The sequence below is a fragment of the Aulostomus chinensis genome, chromosome 8 (genome assembly GCF_037954235.1).
Source record: "Aulostomus chinensis isolate RoL2024-O1b breed Wild chromosome 8, RoL_Achi_v1.0, whole genome shotgun sequence".
Classification (NCBI taxonomy): Eukaryota; Metazoa; Chordata; class Actinopteri; order Syngnathiformes; family Aulostomidae; genus Aulostomus; species Aulostomus chinensis.
The window spans coordinates 31027174-31049673 of record NC_141327.1 but is presented as its reverse complement, the minus strand read 5'-3'; the positions used below and the strand labels follow the sequence as shown (position 1 = coordinate 31049673).

Here is a 22500-nt window from a genome sequence, read left to right as displayed (position 1 = left end):
TCTGAGAACGCTTGCCCTTCACCGTCTCCCGGGCTCCCGGTTTACGACACCGGCTCCTGGTGATGTTCCACTTCGGTAATTAGGCCTGATGGAACTTGATGTATTGCTCTTCATGCGTTAAAACAGCTGCACTGAGATGTGTAGGGTTCATAAATTATGAATCCAGCCCGTTTCATCTGGTTAAAGGCAGAGAATGAGAGGAACGGGGACACAAATGAAAGAAACATCCTGACTTTGGGTGGAGGAGTTGAGGCAATAACACACAGTTTGAAAGTTACAAGGTTAAAAGTTAAGATGGATAATATAACTCAGAGTGACAACAAAACCCCACCCCCATAAAGGACCTGAACATGTAAACAAGTGTATATCATTAAAATAGTTGTCAGTTAATCAACCAAATATTGATTCATCCATTGGTTACATTCAAAGCACCTTATTTACTGGTGAGTGACTGGTCATTCTTCTTCAGTGACGGATTATTACCAGGATTATTAGGGTTAGTGTTTGTGCTGAGCCTCAATGTATGCAGACAGAGCAGTAATGGTAAGTATGTGATGAATAGATAGAAATATGATGCATTAAAAGAATAAGATATCTCTCTATAAAACACCTCTTGGTATAGCTTGGAAGGAGTTTATTAGCGTGTGCTAGCAGGTTGGGAGCTGCGGTGCGGTGTGGGAGAAGGCTTGTATACCCAGGTAATGAGAGAACAGATGCAGGTGTGCTTGATTAGGTGGCGGCGTGCCTCAGCTGAGTGGCAGCTGAGGTCACGCTGATGCCAGCAGGCATGACTGGCAGGCGCTTGTGACACCATCATTCATCCATCCAACCTTCATCCCTCCCTCCATCTTCCCCCTCTTCTCCTGTTGAGGGTGGTGGGGGTGGAGCCTATCCCAGCAGCCTTCCCCCTGGACAGGTCACCAGTCCATGGCAGGGCCAACACATAGAGACGGACAACCATTGGCTCTCCCAGCCACGCCTACGGTCAATTTAGAGTCTGGATTAACCTGGTCCCTCTTGATGTCTTTGGACTGTGGAGGAAGCTGGAGTACCAGAGAGAACCCAGCAGGAACAGGGAGAACATGGAGACTCACCCAGAAAGACCCCGTGCTGCAGCCGGGGCTCCACCCACAACCTTCTTGATGGGGGGCCACAGGGAGGACCACTGCTCCACCGGGCTGCTTCATATTTTAGTGTAATGTTCAACTAGACAGGACCTTCAGGGAAATACGATCAGACTGTTGGTCTTTTTGAAATCTCTATGTGGACTTTGTGTAGTCTGGCATCTTATTGTTTCATTGGTGTGTGTGTGTGTGTGTGTGTGTGGGGGGGGGGGTCAACTCGTGACCCCAGTATTACTTTTTGTTTCAATCTTATTTTTTCGTTTCTTGTTCCTCCTTGGTGATGCTCAGCCGCATGCTTCCCTTCTTGTTGCTAGGCAACACAGTAGCCCGCTGACCGCAGTACTTCTGACGCCTCGGCCTGCGTGTTTGACCGCGCCAGGTGAGCTTCGATTGACGTGATCAGCCAGCAGATCAAGGCGAGAGTTACCGTCGAACCGCTAAACAGGGATCTTCAGCTGCGCGTGTTCGCGTCTCTTACGGTTTAAATCCCTCGACGCTCGACGAGCCGCGAGCATCCAGGCGCCATGCGCCGCACTAGCGGCAGACAAACACCCTCGCGCGGCCAATGGCAGCACGCCCGCGCGCACAGATGCTGGGGGGGGGGGGGCTTCGGTGGGTGGGACAAACCAGCGCTATAGAAGGGGGATGCTGCAGCCCCGTCCCTCATATCTCACTCCACCCAGCCCTCGGTAAAGCCGCCGCTAACGTGCGCGCGAGGAGAGACCCAGCAGCATGCGCGCGCCCGCGGGAGGGGCCGACAGAAAATGGCGAGTCTGTGCAAACGGCAGCAATGCACGATAGAGAGGCGCGGCTTTCGGCAGGAACTTGACTCTTGGAGGCACAAACTCATTCACTGTGTAGGTAAGCTCGCTTGGTATTGCGTGTGCGAGTGCGTGTGTGTGCGCGCGTGCGTTTGTCGGGTGGGTGGGTCGGGGCCCCGGAGAGTGCGTTTGTTTTTCTGGGTGAAAAGTGCTTGGATCCGGTGGAGTGTTGACTGTCATCGCCGCTCACCGGACAGCCGAAGCCAAGCTGCCAGCTGCTGCCCGGGGCGAGTGTGTGTGTGTGTGTGTGTGTGTGTGTGTGTGTGTGTGTGGTTGCTGAGGGGCCCGTGGCTGTTGGGTCTGTGTACCGGTGGTTCGGGTCCTGGAGGTAATTTTCTACATTATTCCAAAGCTGTTTATTTATTGTAAGCGGAGTAGGTCACGTGTGCAGATGGAGCTGCGCACCAGCCAATCAGCTCCGCCGCCACAGGCTGGCCTGTCCCCGCGTGCGCGCCGCCGGGTTCAGTTTTTGGTGTGGGGGGGGGGGGCGTGCGCGCGCTCCCAGTCTCCAAACATTAGCCCCCTCCTCCTCCTCCACTGCCCTGAAAATCGGCTTTTGGGAGCGCGCATTGCTGCATTGGGGGAGAGAACCAGTCGAATGTTAAGGGGGGGCCTCCGTACTTGTTGAAAGGGGGCTGTGAGAACTCCGCCGTGAATTACGGCTGATGGACGCGCGTCCGTCTTTGTCTCCTGGTTTATGCGGGGTGTCGCGGTCCGCCGCTCTACCGCTCCTCCTCCTCAGCCTCTCCGGCGAACCGGGGTTTTATCAGCGGCTGTTGTCGGTCGGACGTCCGTGTCCAGATGTTGCGGTGACCCGTCACCTACTTATAGGACTCGCGGCCTGGTGCAGGAGGAACCTCCTCCAATGTGGATGCAGGAGTAAATTAGGCTTTGACCTCCATCAGCAGCGTCAACACCCCCCCCCCCCCCCAACGTGGTTTACTTCACTTTCTTTGTCGGCAGATTAAACAGAATTAAATGGAAAACCTTCAGTTCTGCCTTCATGTAGTGGCTCAGGGTTAGTGACCCTCCTCCAGTGCAGTTTCATGGCTTGATGCTGGAGTTGTTGAAAAGAAGCAGGAATCTGCAGTAATGAGATGAATTCTACAAACATTTCCTCTGACGGCTTTGACGAGACTTCAGTTATCAGACAAATCGACACAAAATTCATGAATCGTTTTTAAGCATTTGGTTTATTGAATAGTAAACAATTCACAACAGCCTGACAATAAAACACACAAATTAGTACCAGGGGCTGCACGGTGGAGCAGTGGTCCTCACTGTGGCCTCACAGCAAGAAGGTTGTGGGTGGAGCCCCGGCTGCAGCACGGGGTCTTTCTGGGTGAGTCTCCATGTTCTCCCTGTTCCTGCTGGGTTCTCTCTGGTACTCCAGCTTCCTCCACAGTCCAAAGACATCAAGAGGGACCAGGTTAATCCAGACTCTAAATTGACCGTAGGCGTGAATGTGAGTGTGAATGGTTGTTCGTCTCTGTGTGTTGGCCCTGCGATGGACTGGCGACCTGTCCAGGGTGAACCCCGCCTCTCGCCCGTAGATGCTGGGATAGGCTCCACCCCCCACGACCCTTACTAGTGAGGAATAAGTGGAAGATGACGATGGATGGAAGTTAGTACCGAACACATCAATAATTTGTCAACCAGGAATGAGTGACATGGGAGATACGCTGATATTATTAATATGAAATTATTATCAAGCTGTACACCGTGAAAACATGTCCCAGGATTCAGATTCGTCTCATATTTATTGTTGTTTCCTCATCAAGAATCTATAATAAAAATGGGCTGATATAAAAACTGTCCCTCAGACCAGAAAAAGGCCGATATCTGCTTGCAGGTACGACCGCACATTTGATCAACAGACACGCTGTAAACTGGTGGGTTTGTTTACCTCAGAATTACTGTTCAAAATGTTAAAAGTATTATTATTTTTATTAATTATTATTATTTTTACATTGTTCTGTCACTTTTCTAGTATGGCAATATTATTGCAGTTCATTAAATTCACAAACAGTTCATGACATCAGCACAGAGAGCCCATCCATGATAAGTGGAACCAGACAAGAACAGTTCTGTCCACTCTGGACCAGGCGCTTGTCTGCAGGTTCCAGCTACAACTTTACTGAATCCTCATCTCCACTTGAAAGAAGTAGAATTGCTACTTTTGTAGTCTTAGATGTTAACAAGCGCATGTGTGTTACTTCAACGTGTCTGGATTTGTCTGTTACTTTTGCTGGATCATCACACAACAACACTTCCACCTGTTCTGCTTTTCCAAAAATATTATTTGAATCTGTTTTTTGCAATATTTCTTTGAATTTACTCATGATGAGTTTTGATAAAGGGGTGGAGCCTGATCCAGGGAAGCACATGACCAGATGTATCAGGAATACTTCATGTTTAGAGATGAAGAGCCACGGCCCCAGACAGCCAAAGTATCTGCAGCTGAACTCACGCGTGCAGGGTCGTCCTTTCCGTTGTTTGGAATTCATCTCTTAGTATTTTTCATTTCTTCCTGTTAACACTGAAAATTTAAATCTGCATCTTAGCACTTCAGCCAAATCCCTGGCCACGCCTCCGTCTCTGAGCGGACAGCTTTTATTCCAGTAATGGACAGATGGACGCCCCAGAGATTCGCCTGCTACTTTCTCATCTTGTTAATTCTTTCATGAGCTTTTGAAAAGCAAAACAAAACGTGGCACGTTCATGAGAGCTGGTGGGGCGAGTGGCAGCCGTCCGAGTGCCAACACTGTAAATCTCTGCCTTCATTACATATGCAAGCACACACACAGCAGTGTGTGTGTGTGTGTGTGCTGGGGGGGGGGCAATCTGTGGGAAAGCAAAATACACTGGCGCGAGCAAATGTCGACAGAAGGTGTGTGTGTGTGTGTGTGTGTGTGTGTGTGTGTGTGTGTGTGTGTGCGTGCACGAGAGAGCCTTTATTTATCCAGAGTGTAGCCGCCGACGTCCTGCCTGGTGTTCAAACACACATTTATCTGAGCCTGGAGCGGATTTATACCATCGCTGCTCGGCTGCTTTCATCCTCAAGCCTCACTCTGTCTCTAATGAGAAACTGTTTCAACTTTTTTTTCTGGCTGTTGAAAAATAGTCAAATATTTCAGAAAATAATCCTTTTTCATTCAGGCTGTAAAAGGATTGTGACAGCTTGAAAAATTGATTTTTGAGTCTCAAGAGAGCAGCAGGAGATGATTTCCTTAAAGGTCCTTTACATGGTTGTTGTTTAATCTCGTATTTTTATTTGTCTTTTGTATAAAGAGACAGCTTAGTTTTAACAGCTGTCATGAAAACCCTTTGTTGTTACATTCGGTCAGATTTTGAGGAATTAAACTGAATCAGATCAGATAAACATGAAACCTGAATTTAACTGAATCCTTGTCTGCATTTTTATGTTTTAAAGTGAAATGACAAACTCATCAATCAGGTGATATCATGGGGGGGGGGTAATGTAACATTAACAAAAGGACATGCAAGTAAGTTGTGTAAATATACAGCTCAGAGATGATATTAGTTTCACTACTACCATGGAATGTAACACAGTACTTTTACTGAAGTCATGTACGTCAGTACAGTTTGCTGACACGCTGTTGCAGGGCAATGTTTGGCTGAATAAATGTTGTCAAACGACAATGAGAGAATTCAGCAGCATCATGAGTTGTAATTATCATCTACCATCATTCTATCGGATCTACTTATATAGCACTTTCTGGCATAGATGCCCTCATTTAACAGTAAACGTGGGGGGGGGGGGTTTGACCTCTGGCTGGGATTTGAACTGGTGCAGCTGCATATGGGACGTGCGTTCTAACCACTCAACCACCTGAGCGAGTCATACTGAGTCCTTTTCTATCTTGGTGGTACTCAAAGCAGTTCAGGCCTTGCTCAAGAACACTTCGCTACAGTTACCAGGGGAGGAGAGGAACAAACCAGCAACCCTTTGGTTGCTAGATGGCCCTTTACTTCAGAGCCATATCTTCTTCTAAAATAAGGCTCACATGTATGTCAAAAAAGTAATACATTTGATAAATACATCAACTGTGCTGTTGCTGTTGCTGACTTGAACTCATAACTGAACCAGCTGATACAAAGATATTGGAAACCTTTTACTCTTTAACAACAGAATCAGCATCCAGTGCTCAGGCTCTCATCAAAACCAAAAGTAGGTCAAGTCAAAGGAAAGAGAGAGACAAAGGAGGGAGAGAGAGACAGAGGGCAGGGACGGAGACAAAGATGGAGAAGAGATAGTAACAGAAAAGAGAGGGACAGAGGAGAGTGGGAAAGGAAGGACTGAGAATTCCAGACATGAGGACGTAAAAAGACGGGAGGAGATAGACGAGTAGAGAGAAAGATGGAGGGACGGAGGACAGGACAGTGACACACAAAACAACAACAACAAGCAACAACATCTACCAGCTACTGAAGCATCACCTTAAGGAAGAAATGAGCATGACAGTACTAGAACTGATACTAGTACTAACACCAAGAACTACTAGTGGTAGGAAGTGTCAGCCGGAGGCTCTGCAGGTCTGCAGATGTACTACTACTACTAGTGGTAGTAGTACGACTAGTACCAGTACTACTAGTTGTAGTAGTACGACTAGTACCAGTACTACGAGTGGTAGGAGGTGTCAGCCTGAGGCTCTGCAGGTCTGCAGCCTCCTCCTCCAGCAGCATCAGTTAGGGACCTGGGAGGAGACAAGCACCAAGACTCAGAGGAAGAAGTCCAGTTAGTGACTTGCAGCTGTGAGACAGGACGGAGGACAGGAGGAGAGAGAAGCCCAGGGCATCATGGGAGATCCCCGCCAGTCGAGGCTTATTGCAGCTGAGCGAAGGGGCGGAGGACAATCACTGAATTCTGAGGGGGGCTTAGAATTCAGTGATTGGAAATTGTGGGTCATCCATGTTTATATGTTCTTTAGGCAGGCCTCAAGTTTAGTGTCAAAATGTGCCACTAATATTTACTGAATAAATACACAAATACAACTGACATATCAAAGGCATGCTGGCATGACTCTATGTAATGTGTTTATCTTCAAGAGGCTGTAGAAAGATTTCTCACTGTTGTCTGCAGAACTATAAAATATGTTCTTTTTGTGTGTGATATGTACAGCTAGCGCCCTCATAGTTACTTAGCCTCTTCTTTCTTTGTGTTTATAGGGTGATGTACAGTCGAAAAGAAAGGAAACATGTAAAGTCTAAGACAAAATAAAAAGTATTTCAGCAGATACATCCATCCATCCATCCACCAATCCATCCCTCCATCCACCAATCCATCCCTCCATCCATCAATCCATCCATCCACCAATCCATCCATCCACCAATCCATCCCTCCATACATTCATCCATTCATCCATCAGTCCATCCCTCCATCCATCCATCCACCAATCCATCCCTCCATCCATTCATCCACCAATCCATCCCTCCATCCACCCATCCATCATCCCTCCCTCCATGTTCCCCCTCTCCTCCTGTTCAGGGTGGTGGGGGTGGAGCCTATCCCAGCAGCCTTCCCCCTGGACAGGTCACCAGTCCATGGCAGGGCCAACACATAGAGACAGACAACCATTGGCTCTCCCAGCCACGCCTACAGTCAATTTAGAGTCTGGATTAACCTGGTCCCTCTTGATGTCTTTGGACTGTGGAGGAAGCTGGAGTACCAGAGAGAACCCAGCAGGAACAGGGAGAACATGGAGACTCACCCAGAAAGACCCCGTGCTGCAGCCGGGGCTCCACCCACAACCTTCTTGATGGGGGCCACAGTGAGGACCTCTGCTCCTCCGTACTGTCCTATTTCAGCAGATGTTCTTTTAAATTTGAATGATACCTTTATGTCATTTTTCAAACAGTGTAAGTGGTGGAATTTAGTACTCAAATTCACTAGGGGTTTTAAAAGCAACACTTCTACACTTCAGTCCCTCAAAGTCCTCATTTTTCTTCGAAGGAACTTTGTCCACAACACACGACTCACTTCCATTGTAAAGTTTCTTGTCTTTGTAATGTGAGTCACATGACCTCTGTGGTCCAGTTCTGACACTAGTGCACTTTATGTTTTGAGTACACACAAATACAAATGCACACAAAGAGGTATTGAGACGCTGCCTTGCAAATGTTTACTTGGACCCACCTTCATTCCTTCAAGAATGGCTGCTTTTGTCGGCAAGGTCACATTTGAGTGGTGTCTGTTTGGTAGTTGTATGTAAAACCAGTTAGAGTTGTAGACCTTTGAGAGTGATGCCATTTTGTACAGTGTCCATAGTTAATGGCATGTTTTAGGAACTGAATTGAATAAATACATATACATTGAAAAAATATATTCCTCTCACCCTTGTAAGGTGGTTCTGTGTCCTCCTCGAGTTCGGGTCCTCTACCAGAGGCCTGGGAGGTTGAGGGTTCTACGTAGTACCTTAGCTGTTCCTAGGACTGCGCTCTTCTGAACAAAGGGTTTGAGTGTTGGTCCTGGAATCTGCTGGAACCACTCTCCCAGTTTGGGGGTCACCGCCTCGAGTGCTCCTACAGGGACCACATCAGCCTTGACCTTCCACAACCATTCTAGTTGTTCATGTAACCCCTGGTACTTCTCAACCTTCTCACATTTCTTCTTCTAGCCAGTTAGTACAGTGGTTAAGTCAACTAACCTGAAGGTCGAGGGTATGAATCCCAGCCGTGGCAAGGGAACATCCAGTAAGGGTCCTTTGGCAAAACCTCTAATGCTACACTGGCCTACCTTAGAACATGGGTGACATAAATAATAGTCATACTGGCTTGGACATGTCCTGGGTGACAGTTGCAAGGGGACTAGGGCAATCTAATGGCAAATGGGACATTCAGACAAGGGATATATATAGATATATAGATATATATAGATATAGATATAGATATCCATATATATATATAGATAGATATATCCATATATATATATCCATATATAGATATATGGATATATATATAGATGGATATATATATATATATATATATATATATATATATATATATATATATATCCATCTATATATATATATATATATGGATATATATATATATATATATATATATATATATATATATATATATATATATATATATATATATATATATATATATATAAACAGTGGAAACTTGCCCTAACAGGTTGACCATAAGCCAACTGGGGACCATGAGCTAACAAGTACTGGTTAATGAACCAAGGCACTCTGATGTATTTGTACAGAAACAGACAAATATGTAGCTGTAAACAACTTTATTGTGATCTCCATCCATCCATCCATCCATTTTCTATATCACTTACCTGTGAAGGGTGGTGGGGTTGGAGCCTATCCCAGCTGTCATTGGGTGTGAGGCGGGGTTCACCCTGGACGGGTCACCAGTTCATCGCAGGGCCATCAGAAGCAATTAGGGGTTCAGTATCTTGCTCAAGGACACTTAAACATGGTCACCGGGGGAAGTGGGGATCGAATCAGCGACCCTTCGGTTGCTAGATGGCCACTCTGCTCTTTAAAGGGAATGAATCACTGAATACTTTAAACTTGAAAGAAGCCTCATACGTGTTTCTATGGAGTGTAAATTTTAGGAGACAGGCCTGTTTAGTGAGACCAACTCTGACCTTTGCTTGCTTGCCATGTGACCAGACAGCTGCTGGTCAGCATACCATGAAATGCATTCACATGTTCATGGTCATAATGATGATGATTCTGGTGATTTCCAAACCTTTCATGTAGAATGTTGATCAGCTGATCAACGACAAGCATTCTTAGATGCAAAATTTCCGTGAAAATCTTTTAAGGACGAATGTTTCTGATTTCTGAAATACTGAAATGAATTCATACAAAGTGATAATTGACTGTCCTGTTTCCAAGATCTGCTCAAAAGCGCTAACCTTGAGTCAAGATGTGACTTTTTTTCCTTCAATCTAAAAGAGTGACTGCCTTGAAATGTTCTATACATGTTTATGAGATGTAAATGGAATGGGCAAATCTCTTCAGCTATGTCTACCTTCCCCGCACTGTTAGCAAGGCTTCAGGGTTGTGTTTGTTGTAGAAAAGGACGACCGCATGTTTAGGGGTAAAGAAAGAGAGCATTTATACTGACTGGAAACCAGGGTCACCAGTCAATCATATATGTCTACGGGTAGTTCAGATGTACAAAAATATATCTGTGAATGGATGTGAGAATGTATGCATTTTAACAGGTCTAATCTACCTGGCCCTGTGTGTGCACAGTTTTTTCAGGGGTCCCAGTAGTAGCAATTGCTGTTGTATAAGTAGAATTCTAATGTGAATAATTACAAAGTTTGTATGCGCTAATAATGTGAATTGTATTTATGTTAAGCTTTCCTGAATAAGCATGAGAGATGCAGGTCACTGCAGGTCCTGCTGAGTTCTCTAAATGTTGGTGTTGCATTGAAGCTTTTCAGTTCTATGTGGTTGCAGCACTGTCCTTCAAGTGTTTCTCAACCACTGCACCGGGGCCCATGGTTGGGCAGTGAGATGCTGTCAAATTTAAGTAGAATATTAATCAGAAAATATGACTGACATTATATCTGCAAACTGTACGAACTAAAAATTAAGATAAATAATTATTACTTTTGAGTCAGTTTGGTAATCATGAAAAAACCCTGAACAATATTATTGACATGATAAACTTCCAATTGTTAGATTAGAAAAAAGAGATTCCCTTTAAAAATGTGTATCTTGAAAGGGTTCGATATATAAATGGGTGGGCCTTAAAACACAGAGTTCTTGACCATCTGTGTCCCATTCATTCTCCACAGCAAAGCATTGTGGTTCTGCCAAGGCGAGACCCCCGCCCCCCACCCCATCAGACACACTCAAGTTTTTCTGCCACTGGTGTACTGGTGTGGATCATAAATGAGATTCAGGGAGTCCCCTTTTTTGTCTCTTGGTCTTCAGTCAATCAAATGGGTGGGAGTCCACAGCAGCATAGCATTGTTAGTGCTGTAAAACGAAGCATTTAATGAGCTGGGCTGGAGAAGAAAACATTTGGCTGATGAGAAGCCGGAAAACCCTCCACAACCATCTTTTGTGCTCTCAGGATTGTTCACCTGGGAGAATCAGTGAGATGACAGCATACATAATGGCCCCCTGCCACATTTTCAGAAGTCGATTTGTGCATTAGGTGAGAATGAAGAGCAACCTTTGTTTGAAGCTGCTGTTTCTCTACCGTTTATTCAGTGTTCCTCTTAAAGCTCAATAGTGAACTGGCATAAAATGTAGTATTTTCATACCACAAAATCAGCTTGTGCAATATTTTTTAGACAATCACGGAGAAAAGAATTATTGTAAATAAACATAAGATTACAGGCCCAGCTGTTAATGTCGTTTACCTGTAATCTGAACATCTGAGTGAACGAGAAGCAAAACCATGTTGGGAAATGTAGTCGACCATCGTTCATCATACAAACAGAATCAGATGTGATGAAACCTCAACAGCTATCGCTCAGATCGAGCGTACTTGATCACAAGTGTTGGTGATCTCCCATATCTTTGTTCTGGCATCACACAACAAGGAGACCAGATGGACTTTTCAGGTCCTCCTGGTAGCCTAAATGATGATGTCTTGTGTGACCAGCAGTGCAGTGCGAGCACTCGTGTGGTTTTGGATGCTCCAACAACTTCAACAGAGTTTGTCTGAAGTTGTTTGTTCGGACGTGACTTCCCAACTTTTGAAAGACCTCAGTTTTAAAAAGAATGCCAGCTGCTGCTCACCGTGTGTGTGTGTGTGTGTGTGTGTGTGTGTGTGTGTACCTTGTCATTGATGGAGCTGCACTGAAGAACTGGAAGCCCTCACAAATAATTTATGGTCATTTAATGCAGAGGGACAATAATATTTTATTATTGCACCTTTTGTTCACAAGCATCTGCATCTGGCTTTTACCCAACACACACACACACACACACACTCTGTACATGTGGTCGCGGGCAAGATAAGCGGAGGTGACAGAGCCAGCTGTGCTGTATGAGCTGGCTGTGCTGGGGGCCAACTGTGTCACCCTCAGTTAGGTGTCAGGCCCACCAGGCTGGACACACACGCACACACACACACACACACACAATGCCATGAAACTGAAGGTTAAGCAACAAACACTGCTCTGCTGCCACCATCACGTCAGAAAAAATGTCACTTGTATTTTTATCCTCCCGTGTCTCTCATTTCCCTCCATGATTCATCCTTTCACTTGTCCTCTCCTTTCCTCAGTCTTTTCTGGTCCTTTCACTTCACCTGATCACTTTTTTTCACAGATATTCTGTCACTCATGTTCTTTAGAATAGTAAAAAAAAATCTCAAGGTAATACATATCTCTCTTCGTACTTGTTCTGACCAGTGACATTGTTGATAGCATCAAACAGGAAGTAATTGTAAATTTAAATTCAAAATTTCCAGACAAAATATTTGCAGAGTCCATGTCTCCAAGTTCTCAGGCATCAGTGGTGCTCTGGTTGATGAGTCTCTAATATCTCGTCCCTCATGACTCCACTGACCAGGGACCAGCCTCTCCTGGTTCTATGGAGCAAATGTCTCCTGCTGCTCCTCAACTTCAAGGCACTGTGGGGGCACCAGACCAGCCTCAATAATAGGCTGGAGCAGGTGGAGCATCCCTAAAAAAACTTAAGTTTAAATACATGTCTTGGTTTGACCAGAAATGCTGATGCATCGAACAAAAATCTAACCGTACGCAATGATGCAATAAGTGGCTGAAGGAACAAATGGCTGGCGTCTTCTCACCCACCTGCTCTCTGTCGTCACCAGTGCACTGAAGGATCTCTTCAGTGTTTATTTCAGTTCTGCCTAAAGGCTCTTACATTCTTCCTCTTCTTATTCCACCCTCAGATGAGTGTGTGACACACACACACACACACACACACAGTGGCACCTGTAGACATTTTCGTCTCAGACTTAATTGAGGCGTAGGCAGCTGGGTTTTTTTCCCTCCATATTTCCTCTCTTACAGCATTTTATCAAGTCTGCATCTTTATTTTGAAGATAGAGACATTTTTCTTAGATCATCATTTCTTACTTGTGCCAGATGTCCTGCCACTGTGGTCAGATCATGTTGATGTTCAGATGATCATGTGTTCCACGTTGTATGCATGTCGTTGTGAGCACAATAGAGACAGAAACCAACACAAGCTTTATGTGTGTTCATTATTGTGGAACGAGTGGGGCAACTGGAGTCTTTTCAACTCTCAAAAGATTAAGATATTTAACTTTTGGAATTTCAATGATTTTTTTTCCCTATGAGACTCTGAATAGCTGTTATTTCACATGCCATGCAATATGACTCTAATTTGTCTGTGGTGAATTAACATGACAAGACTCTTGGAATTTGGAGATTCCAGGTTCCAGTGTTGCAATTTGGACACAACAATGAGGGTACTATGTGCCCCAATGAAAAGCAGAGAGTGGAACTTGCTCTAGTACTGAGAGTACTGGCCAAAAGCAGAGGGACAAATTCCTCTGGAATATCATCTGAGAGGGAAAAGAGTCCAGGGAAGAGGGCAGGGTTACAGCATAAACCTGGTACCACAGATCTAACGACGACACCACAGATGTAACCACAACACCACGGCTCTAACTACAAAACCACGGATCCAACTACAACACCACAGACCTAACTACTACGCCACAGATCCAACTACAACACCACAGATCCAACTACTACACCACAGATCCAACTACTACGCCACAGATCTAACAACACCACAGATTCAACTACTACACCACAGATCTAACAACACCACAGATCCAACTACTACGCCACAGATCCAACTACTACACCACAGATCTAACAACACCACAGATCCAACTACTACGCCACAGATCCAACTACTACACCACAGATCTAACAACACCACAGATTCAACTACTACACCATAGATCTAACAACACCACAGATTCAACTACTACACCACAGATCCAACTACTACGCCACAGATCCAACTACTACACCACAGATCCAACTACTACGCCACAGATCCAACTACTACACCACAGATCTAACAACACCACAGATTCAACTACTACACCACAGATCTAACAACACCACAGATCCAACTACTACGCCACAGATCCAACTACTACGCCACAGATCTAACAACACCACAGATCCAACTACTACACCACAGATCCAACTACTACGCCACAGATCCAACTACTACACCACAGATCTAACAACACCACAGATCCAACTACTACACCACAGATCTAACAACACCACAGATTCAACTACTACACCACAGATCCAACTACTACGCCACAGATCCAACTACTACACCACAGATCTAACAACACCACAGATTCAACTACTACACCATAGATCTAACAACACCACAGATCTAACAACACCACAGATTCAACTACTACGCCACAGATCCAACTACTACACCACAGATCTAACAACACCACAGATTCAACTACTACACCATAGATCTAACAACACCACAGATTCAACTACTACGCCACAGATCCAACTACTACACCACAGATCTAACAACACCACAGATCCAACTACTACACCACAGATCCAACTACTACGCCACAGATCCAACTACTACACCACAGATCTAACAACACCACAGATCCAACTACTACGCCACAGATCCAACTACTACACCACAGATCTAACAACACCACAGATTCAACTACTACACCACAGATCTAACAACACCACAGATTCAACTACTACACCACAGATCCAACTACTACGCCACAGATCCAACTACTACACCACAGATCTAACAACACCACAGATTCAACTACTACACCATAGATCTAACAACACCACAGATCTAACAACACCACAGATCCAACTACTACGCCACAGATCCAACTACTACACCACAGATCTAACAACACCACAGATCCAACTACTACACCACAGATCCAACTACTACGCCACAGATCCAACTACTACACCACAGATCTAACAACACCACAGATCCAACTACTACGCCACAGATCCAACTACTACACCACAGATCTAACAACACCACAGATTCAACTACTACACCACAGATCTAACAACACCACAGATTCAACTACTACGCCACAGATCCAACTACTACACCACAGATCTAACAACACCACAGATTCAACTACTACACCACAGATCCAACTACTACGCCACAGATCCAACTACTACACCACAGATCTAACAACACCACAGATTCAACTACTACACCATAGATCTAACAACACCACAGATCTAACAACACCACAGATTCAACTACTACGCCACAGATCCAACTACTACACCACAGATCTAACAACACCACAGATTCAACTACTACACCATAGATCTAACAACACCACAGATTCAACTACTACGCCACAGATCCAACTACTACACCACAGATCTAACAACACCACAGATCCAACTACTACGCCACAGATCCAACTACTACACCACAGATCCAACTACTACGCCACAGATCCAACTACTACACCACAGATCTAACAACACCACAGATCCAACTACTACGCCACAGATCCAACTACTACACCACAGATCTAACAACGCCACAGATTCAACCATGACCATGTGTGGCTAGCACTGTGTACAATGCAGATGAAAACCACCCGACTGGTGGCAGTCTAGAGCCCTTATTAATGTTAGCCCAGCAGATCAAAATATTTACCACAGGATGCGCTGTGCTTGTACAAAATAAGCCCTGCACCAGTTGAAAAATTAAAATTGTGGTTATCATGTACAATATTGTGAGTAATAAGCACATGTATCATGAGTCTTCTTGTTTGTTAACAAGAAAAATACTCACAAAGTCCTCATAATTGTGAAATTATTTTATCTACACAAAAATTCCAAATACAAAAGTAGCATAGCACAAAACATACATACATAACCATTTGTGTACTGCTGTTTTCAGAAAAGCATTTAATAAATTGAATAAATCACAATAACAGAAAATATTCTTAACAATAAATAAAGCCTTTTCTGCAAATGTTTTTCAGTACTGTTCCAAATTATAATTGTTTGTGTTCTTCTTTTGTTTTTATAATTGCACAAGATGACGTGACAATTGTGATTTGACTAATCGTACAGCACCAGAAGATATAGGTTTCACTCTGGTAAATGAAGTTTCCTCATAGCTTCTTTAAACTGTCTAAATACCAGCCACATGAAAAATCATCTTTATTCAACTGATGTTTGGTGATAAAGCCCAGGAGATGGAATGGGTTGAGGTCAGCATAGTCAAGTTCCTCTGTGTTAAACTAGGACATTGTTCTTTGGGATGTTACTGTGGTACTTAAGTTGTCAACAAACTGTTCTCTGACGGTTAAATGGAGATTAACATTTCTCATAACAGAACTAACTGGTGGTCAGGCACGTCCATACTCTAATGTCAATGATTTTGCTACTAAAAATTGTCTTTCATGCTCTTATGTTTATGATCCATACAGAGGAAGAGTGCTGTCCTTTACAATGCTTGGTAAAAAAAAAAAAATGAAGAAGATATCTAATTGTGTATGGAACATGAAAATGCCTCCATTTTCCTTTTAAATAGCATCATGAAAAACATTCTCTACGGTTAATTAACACGGAAGCTGTTTGCAATTATAGAAATTTCATCTGACAGTATTTCATCTTGACACAACAATGAAAGCTCTGTGCCACTGACTAAAAAGCTGAATCTGTGTAAATCAGTGGAAGCAATCCGAACCACAAGGTTAAACGCATGTGAATCGTGTCAAAGAAATTTTATTGTGGAAGAGAAAAAAGAGTGGTCAAAAGTTAACGTTGTCTCTATAACATGTCAGTTTGAATAGAACTGAAAGGATGTGATTATACCACAAAATACTTTTCTCTGATGTCTCTTGTTTGGATAAAAGAGCACAGCTGGAGACATGCGAGTGTCTGAGCTCGCTTTGACTGATTGCTTACCATTATCATGTATTTCAGGTCTGGTAAACTGCTCCAGCGTCTCTCATTATACGTAGAGTTGGCATGTTGGCAGTAAGATAACAGTGGTGTAGGGGACATACGGTATAGATGACATGCCAGGGCCAATGTGTAGGAGGTATGCTGAGGCTACCATGTAGTTGACATGCTAGGGCTACAGTGTAGCTGATATGCTAAGGCTACGGGGTTAGGGTTAGATCAGGGTTAAATCAAGCTTAAGTGCTCATGTTATTCTTGACATGTGAATGTAGAAGTGGAATGGTCCACATAATCATCCATCCTGAGACAGGTAGTGTACAGTACAATTTATTCTCAAATGCTTTAATTTAATTACTATTTTGGCATCAGTTATTGTCAGGTCAAATTGAGATTTTACTTTTGTGGGACACGGTTTTCTAGACTGTCTTGTCGCAGTAAGATGGCAGTTGAACATGTTATTTGTGAGCTTCAGAGTGGTTGGTGAATCTCTTTTCTTCAATTCTCCAGCTGTAGATACCAGACCACTATCAATCGTGTCATCTAACTCCTAAGGAGAAAGGTTGAACCCACAGTGACACCAACTATGTCCTTAACTGTTTTAATTATTTTTCCTGCTTTTCAGCTAACAAACAACAAACCTAGGCATCTAGCTTCTGTTCTGTTTCTCCTTTTTGTCTTTCAAACTCTTCAATGAACTTGTTAGCTCAGTTGATATTGACAGGTTACAAGATTTTTTTAAAAACTTTTCACTGCAAGTAGATTAAAGAGAACTAAAATGTCGTAAATATCATCTGAAGGGATTAAATTACAATGATGATATGTCAAAAAACTCAATCTTGTCCATGTAGCTGCATCTGTTCCTCGTGACTGTTCAGCGTATCACTTTTGGGTGAGGTTAATGAGTCGTGGACATTTTGTGTACTAAGGTGTGTCGGCGCCTATCTGCAGCTCTTTGGACCATCCACCTTTGGACTGGGAGAACAAATTGGGCAGCAAGCTGTTTAAGGAACAGTTCAAGGATACTGTTGTGTGTGTTAGTTTGCACGTATGTGTGTTTGCATGTGTGTTTTGTGTGTGTGTGTGAGTGTGCGCGCGCGTGTGTGTTTTAGTGTGTGTTTGGGTGTGTGCATGTATGTGTGGGTACATTCTACTGTCAGTTGGGACAAGGGAGAGAACATTCCTCAGAATTAGAGTTGATATCCCATATTAATGTGAGGACCCTCCTCTGCTGATGCATCACTATTGAACTTTAAAGCTGCCCCTCCCCCCTCACTTGCTCTAATACACTCACACACACACACACACAGTAAACTCAGAAATACCAGACGTTCAATTTACAAAAAAGGAAATATTTATGACCAGTTGTTAAAGTGTGCATGTGTGCTCTTGTGTATATGTGTGTGTGTTAAGATGACTTATGCAGACATGGGGTCATATCTGTGGGTCTATGTGCATTCAAAAGCTTACATATTGTATGTCTCAGAAATTATATGTGTGCGTGCACATGTGTTTGTGGCTGTTTAACGTGATCTCAACTATTTTACTCACTGCAGCACTGATCAGCACCAAAATGGTTTTAGATTACAGATTCTCAACATGGGTGTCTCTGTTAGGGTTTGGGGTTGTTTGTGGTGGGATGATGAGGGAGACCCAACTGCAGACAGTATGGAGGTGCACAAAACAGGTTTATTGCAACTGAGGCTGGAGACTTGATGTGACTGGATACTGACGACGTGACTGGATACTGACGACGTGACTGGATACTGATGACGTGACTGGATACTGACAATAAAACAACAAGGCATGCAACACATGAACTAAGAGAACGTCACAAAACACAATGGAACCAGGACGAACGGGGGAAAACACAGGGGTTAGATACATGAGGGAACATGGCGCAGGTGTGGCAATCAACCAGGTGAGACACATAAGGTAATCAAAGGAGGGAGGACAGGAAGACAGGACATGACTACAAAATAAAACAGGAAGCACAAGACAGGGATCGTTACAGTCTCTTTGATGGTGTGTGTTCATATGTGCATGTGTGTGTTCATATGTGCATGTGTGTGTGTGTGTGTGTGTGTGTGTGTGTGTGTGTGTGTGCTGAGCTGTCATTTTTTTGTACCAACCTTTAAGATCACACTTTTTGTATCTCAGTATCATCCATCCATCCCTCCATCCATCATCCATCCCTCCATTCATCCATCCATCCATCCCTCCATTCATCCATCCATCCATCCCTCCATCCATTATCCATCCATCCCTCCATCCATCATCCATCCCTCCATTCATCCATCCATCCATAAATCCTTCCATTCATCCATCCATCCATCCCTCCATCCATTATCCATCCATCCCTCCATCCATCATCCAGCCATCCCTCCATTCATCCATCTATCCATCCCTCCATCCGTCATCCCTCCCTCCATCATCCATCCATCCATCCATCCATCCCTCCCTCCATCCCTCCATCTTCTCCCGCTTCTCCTGTTGAGGGTGGTGGGGGTGGAGCCTATCCCAGCAGCCTTCCCCCTGGACAGGTCACCAGTCCATGGCAGGGCCAACACATAGAGACAGACAACCATTGGCTCTCCCAGCCACGCCTACGGTCAATTTAGAGTCTGGATTAACCTGGTCCCTCTTGATGTCTTTGGACTGTGGAGGAAGCTGGAGTACCAGAGAGAACCCAGCAGGAACAGGGAGAACATGGAGACTCACCCAGAAAGACCCCGTGCTGCAGCCGGGGCTCCACCCACAACCTTCTTGCTGGGGGGCCACGGTGAGGACCACTGCTCCACCCACAACCTTCTTGCTGGGGGGCCACGGTGAGGACCACTGCTCCACCGCGCCGCTGTATTTAACACAGGAATGAAGAACCCTTCTTATATTGTGAATCATATTGCAATTTTGATATCAGTTGCCATAAATACAGTTTTTCTCCCTAAACCTTTTAGCCCTAATTCCATTTCAATTTTGATTGAGTCTAAAATGTGTCAAATACCAGCACATGTTAGGGACTCACTTATGCATGGGTCAGGTTGGTGGTGTGGAGTTGTACCTAAATGCAGACAACAGCAGTAGCAGCCAGAAATGGCAGGTTAAAGGGATTTCATCAGCAAAACATGAACTAAATAACACAGGTCCAGAAACAGTGAGCAGGCCTGCAAAACCAGGTGAGGTGAACAACATGGAGTGTGACATGAGGGTCGAACAAGAACTGACTCAGTCACCCAAACTAAAATACACTCTCAGCTAATGACAGGTGAAAACACGAGGACAGGATGAGGGACAAATGTAGCAGGGGTGTGACTGATAAGGACACAGGTGAATGTCTCTAAAAAGATTGGAAACAGACAAGGACAGGAAGTGTAAGGCAAACTAAGACACAAGATGGAGGAGCTTTCCAAATAAAACAAGTAATAACTTGACTCATAAAAACCAAACCACAAAGAAGAGGCACATATAATTTTCATGAATCTATAGCCATTTGATTTTCTTTTATGATAAACACTTAAAAACACACACAAAAAGAAACACAAAGACACTGAGGAAACTCATGAGAAATGCAAAGAACAAAACTAGATTTCATCAAAATTAATATTTAAAAGTTAAAAACTTCTTAAGCTTACCACAAAATGAGGCTGTATTGACTAGCACAGCTGTGTATCATCTGCAAAACAGTGAACATTAATTGAGTTTTTCCTTCTAATGTGAGATGACCTAGTAAATATGACCTAAACCAGTTTTGTGTGGTTCCTTTAATACCAGTGACAGGTTCCAGTCTCTGTAGAAGGATATGGTGGTCAATGGTATCAAAGCTGCACTGAGATCTAATCAGACCAGCACAGAGACCAGTCCCTCATCTGGTACCAGTAGGTTTGGTTTAGAAGAAGACATTGTTGTACTGGGTTGGTGGTCAGTTGGAGCAAAACAGTCCAGGTGTGTGTCTGGCCTCCAGGTGTCTCTGAGGCTAACCTGGTGTCAGCTGATGGCAGCAGGAGATGAATTTGACCATTAACAGCTGATGAAGTCATTGCTGCTGAGGGAAACGGGAATACTGGGCTCCGTGGAGCTGTGGCTCTCTGCCAGTCTGGCTCCCACACTGAAAGGGAACCTGGGCTGGTTCTGGTTCTCCTCCTTTAATGCTCAGTAATCGGTTGCTCTTGTCTGAGTTTTAAGGCTCTCGAGCCAGATCACACCTGACGCTTCCAGTCTGGAGCAGCACCACATCCTCTCCAGGTACTGAGCTGTTTGTTTCAGCTGTTGGGTTTTAGAATGTTGCCACGGTGCTGGTTTCCTTTGTTTCAAGTTTTCTTTTTAATGGTGCAATAGTCCAGAGTTTTTCTCAGCGTGTCGGTTGCTCTATTGATAAATGATCAATGAGGGTGGAGCTAAAGTTGACAATAGGCACATGTGTTATTGTGGGATATGACAGTGCTGGATAAACACACCAGATCCCCTGCTGAGATAATCGGCTGCCAAGTGAGGAAATGGAGGCCCCTGATATCAAGAGCAGGAAGCTCCTCACCCTGTGGGGAGGGTTCCACCCCAAGTCCAGCATCCTGAGACTAGATACTAGGAGGAACAAGGGAGGCCGAGGACTGGGTAGCCACAGAGCCACTGACAAGGATCAAACAATGGGATCCAGGACTAAATCAGGAAGATGGCCCCTCAAGATGAACTGCTGAGTGAAACCCTCCAGCAGCAGTGACCTGATGCTGTAGAGGTGGAGGAGGAGGAGGAACAATCATCAAGGGACAAGATCCTGCAGTGCAGGAACCTCCTCCAGGTAGGAGAAGAGTCTGATATTAAGAATCCTACCAGGGTCTGGAGAAGGCTGGACTGGAAAAAGAGGCTCCTCTCATGGCAGTGCAAGAGCAGGACCAGGACCAGATGGGACCCCCGAAGAAGGCAAGGGTCAAGATCACCGAGCAGGACACCAGAAACAGGCTGGGCGAAGAATAGCCTGAGAGAGTTCAGCATGTAGCAGCAGAGAAAGTACCTGATGATGGTGGATAGTTACCAGATGGTGGATAGATACCATATGCTGGATAGATACCAGGTGGTGGATAGATACCAGATGCTGGATGGATACCAGGTGGTGGATAGATACCAGATGCTGGATAGATACCAGGTGGTGGATAGATACCAGGTGCTGGATAGATACCAGGTGCTGGATAGATACCAGATGCTGGATAGATACCAGATGGTGGATAGATACCAGGTGGTGGATACATACCAGGTGGTGGATAGATACCAGATGCTGGATAGATACCAGGTGGTGGATACATACCAGGTGGTGGATAGATACCAGATGCTGGATAGATACCAGGTGGTGGATACATACCAGATGGTGGATACATACCAGGTGGTGGATAGATACCAGGTGGTGGATACATACCAGGTGGTGGATAGATACCAGATGCTGGATAGATACCAGATGGTGGATACATACCAGATGGTGGATAGATACCAGATGCTGGATAGATGCCAGGTGGTGGATACATACCAGGTGGTGGATAGATACCAGATGCTGGATAGATACCAGATGGTGGATACATACCAGATGGTGGATAGATACCAGATGCTGGACAGATACCAGGTGGTGGAT

The 22500-nt window shown here is 44.5% G+C and overlaps 1 protein-coding gene across 2 annotated transcripts in view; it reads left to right on the top strand.

Moving 5' to 3' along the window:
* Positions 1 to 1733: 1733 nt before the first annotated feature.
* Positions 1734 to 22500, top strand: part of lcor (ligand dependent nuclear receptor corepressor) — an 87640-nt gene continuing 66873 nt past the window's right edge. The window contains exon 1 of one of the 2 annotated variants that reach the window (XM_086212475.1): positions 1734 to 1985. In XM_086212475.1, the coding sequence (XP_086068601.1) occupies positions 1889 to 1985 (97 nt within the window). In that variant the 5' untranslated portion in view covers positions 1734 to 1888. Of the gene's footprint in view, positions 1986 to 2165; positions 2274 to 22500 lie in introns of those variants that run through there. The other variant, XM_086212476.1, reaches the window with a different exon arrangement.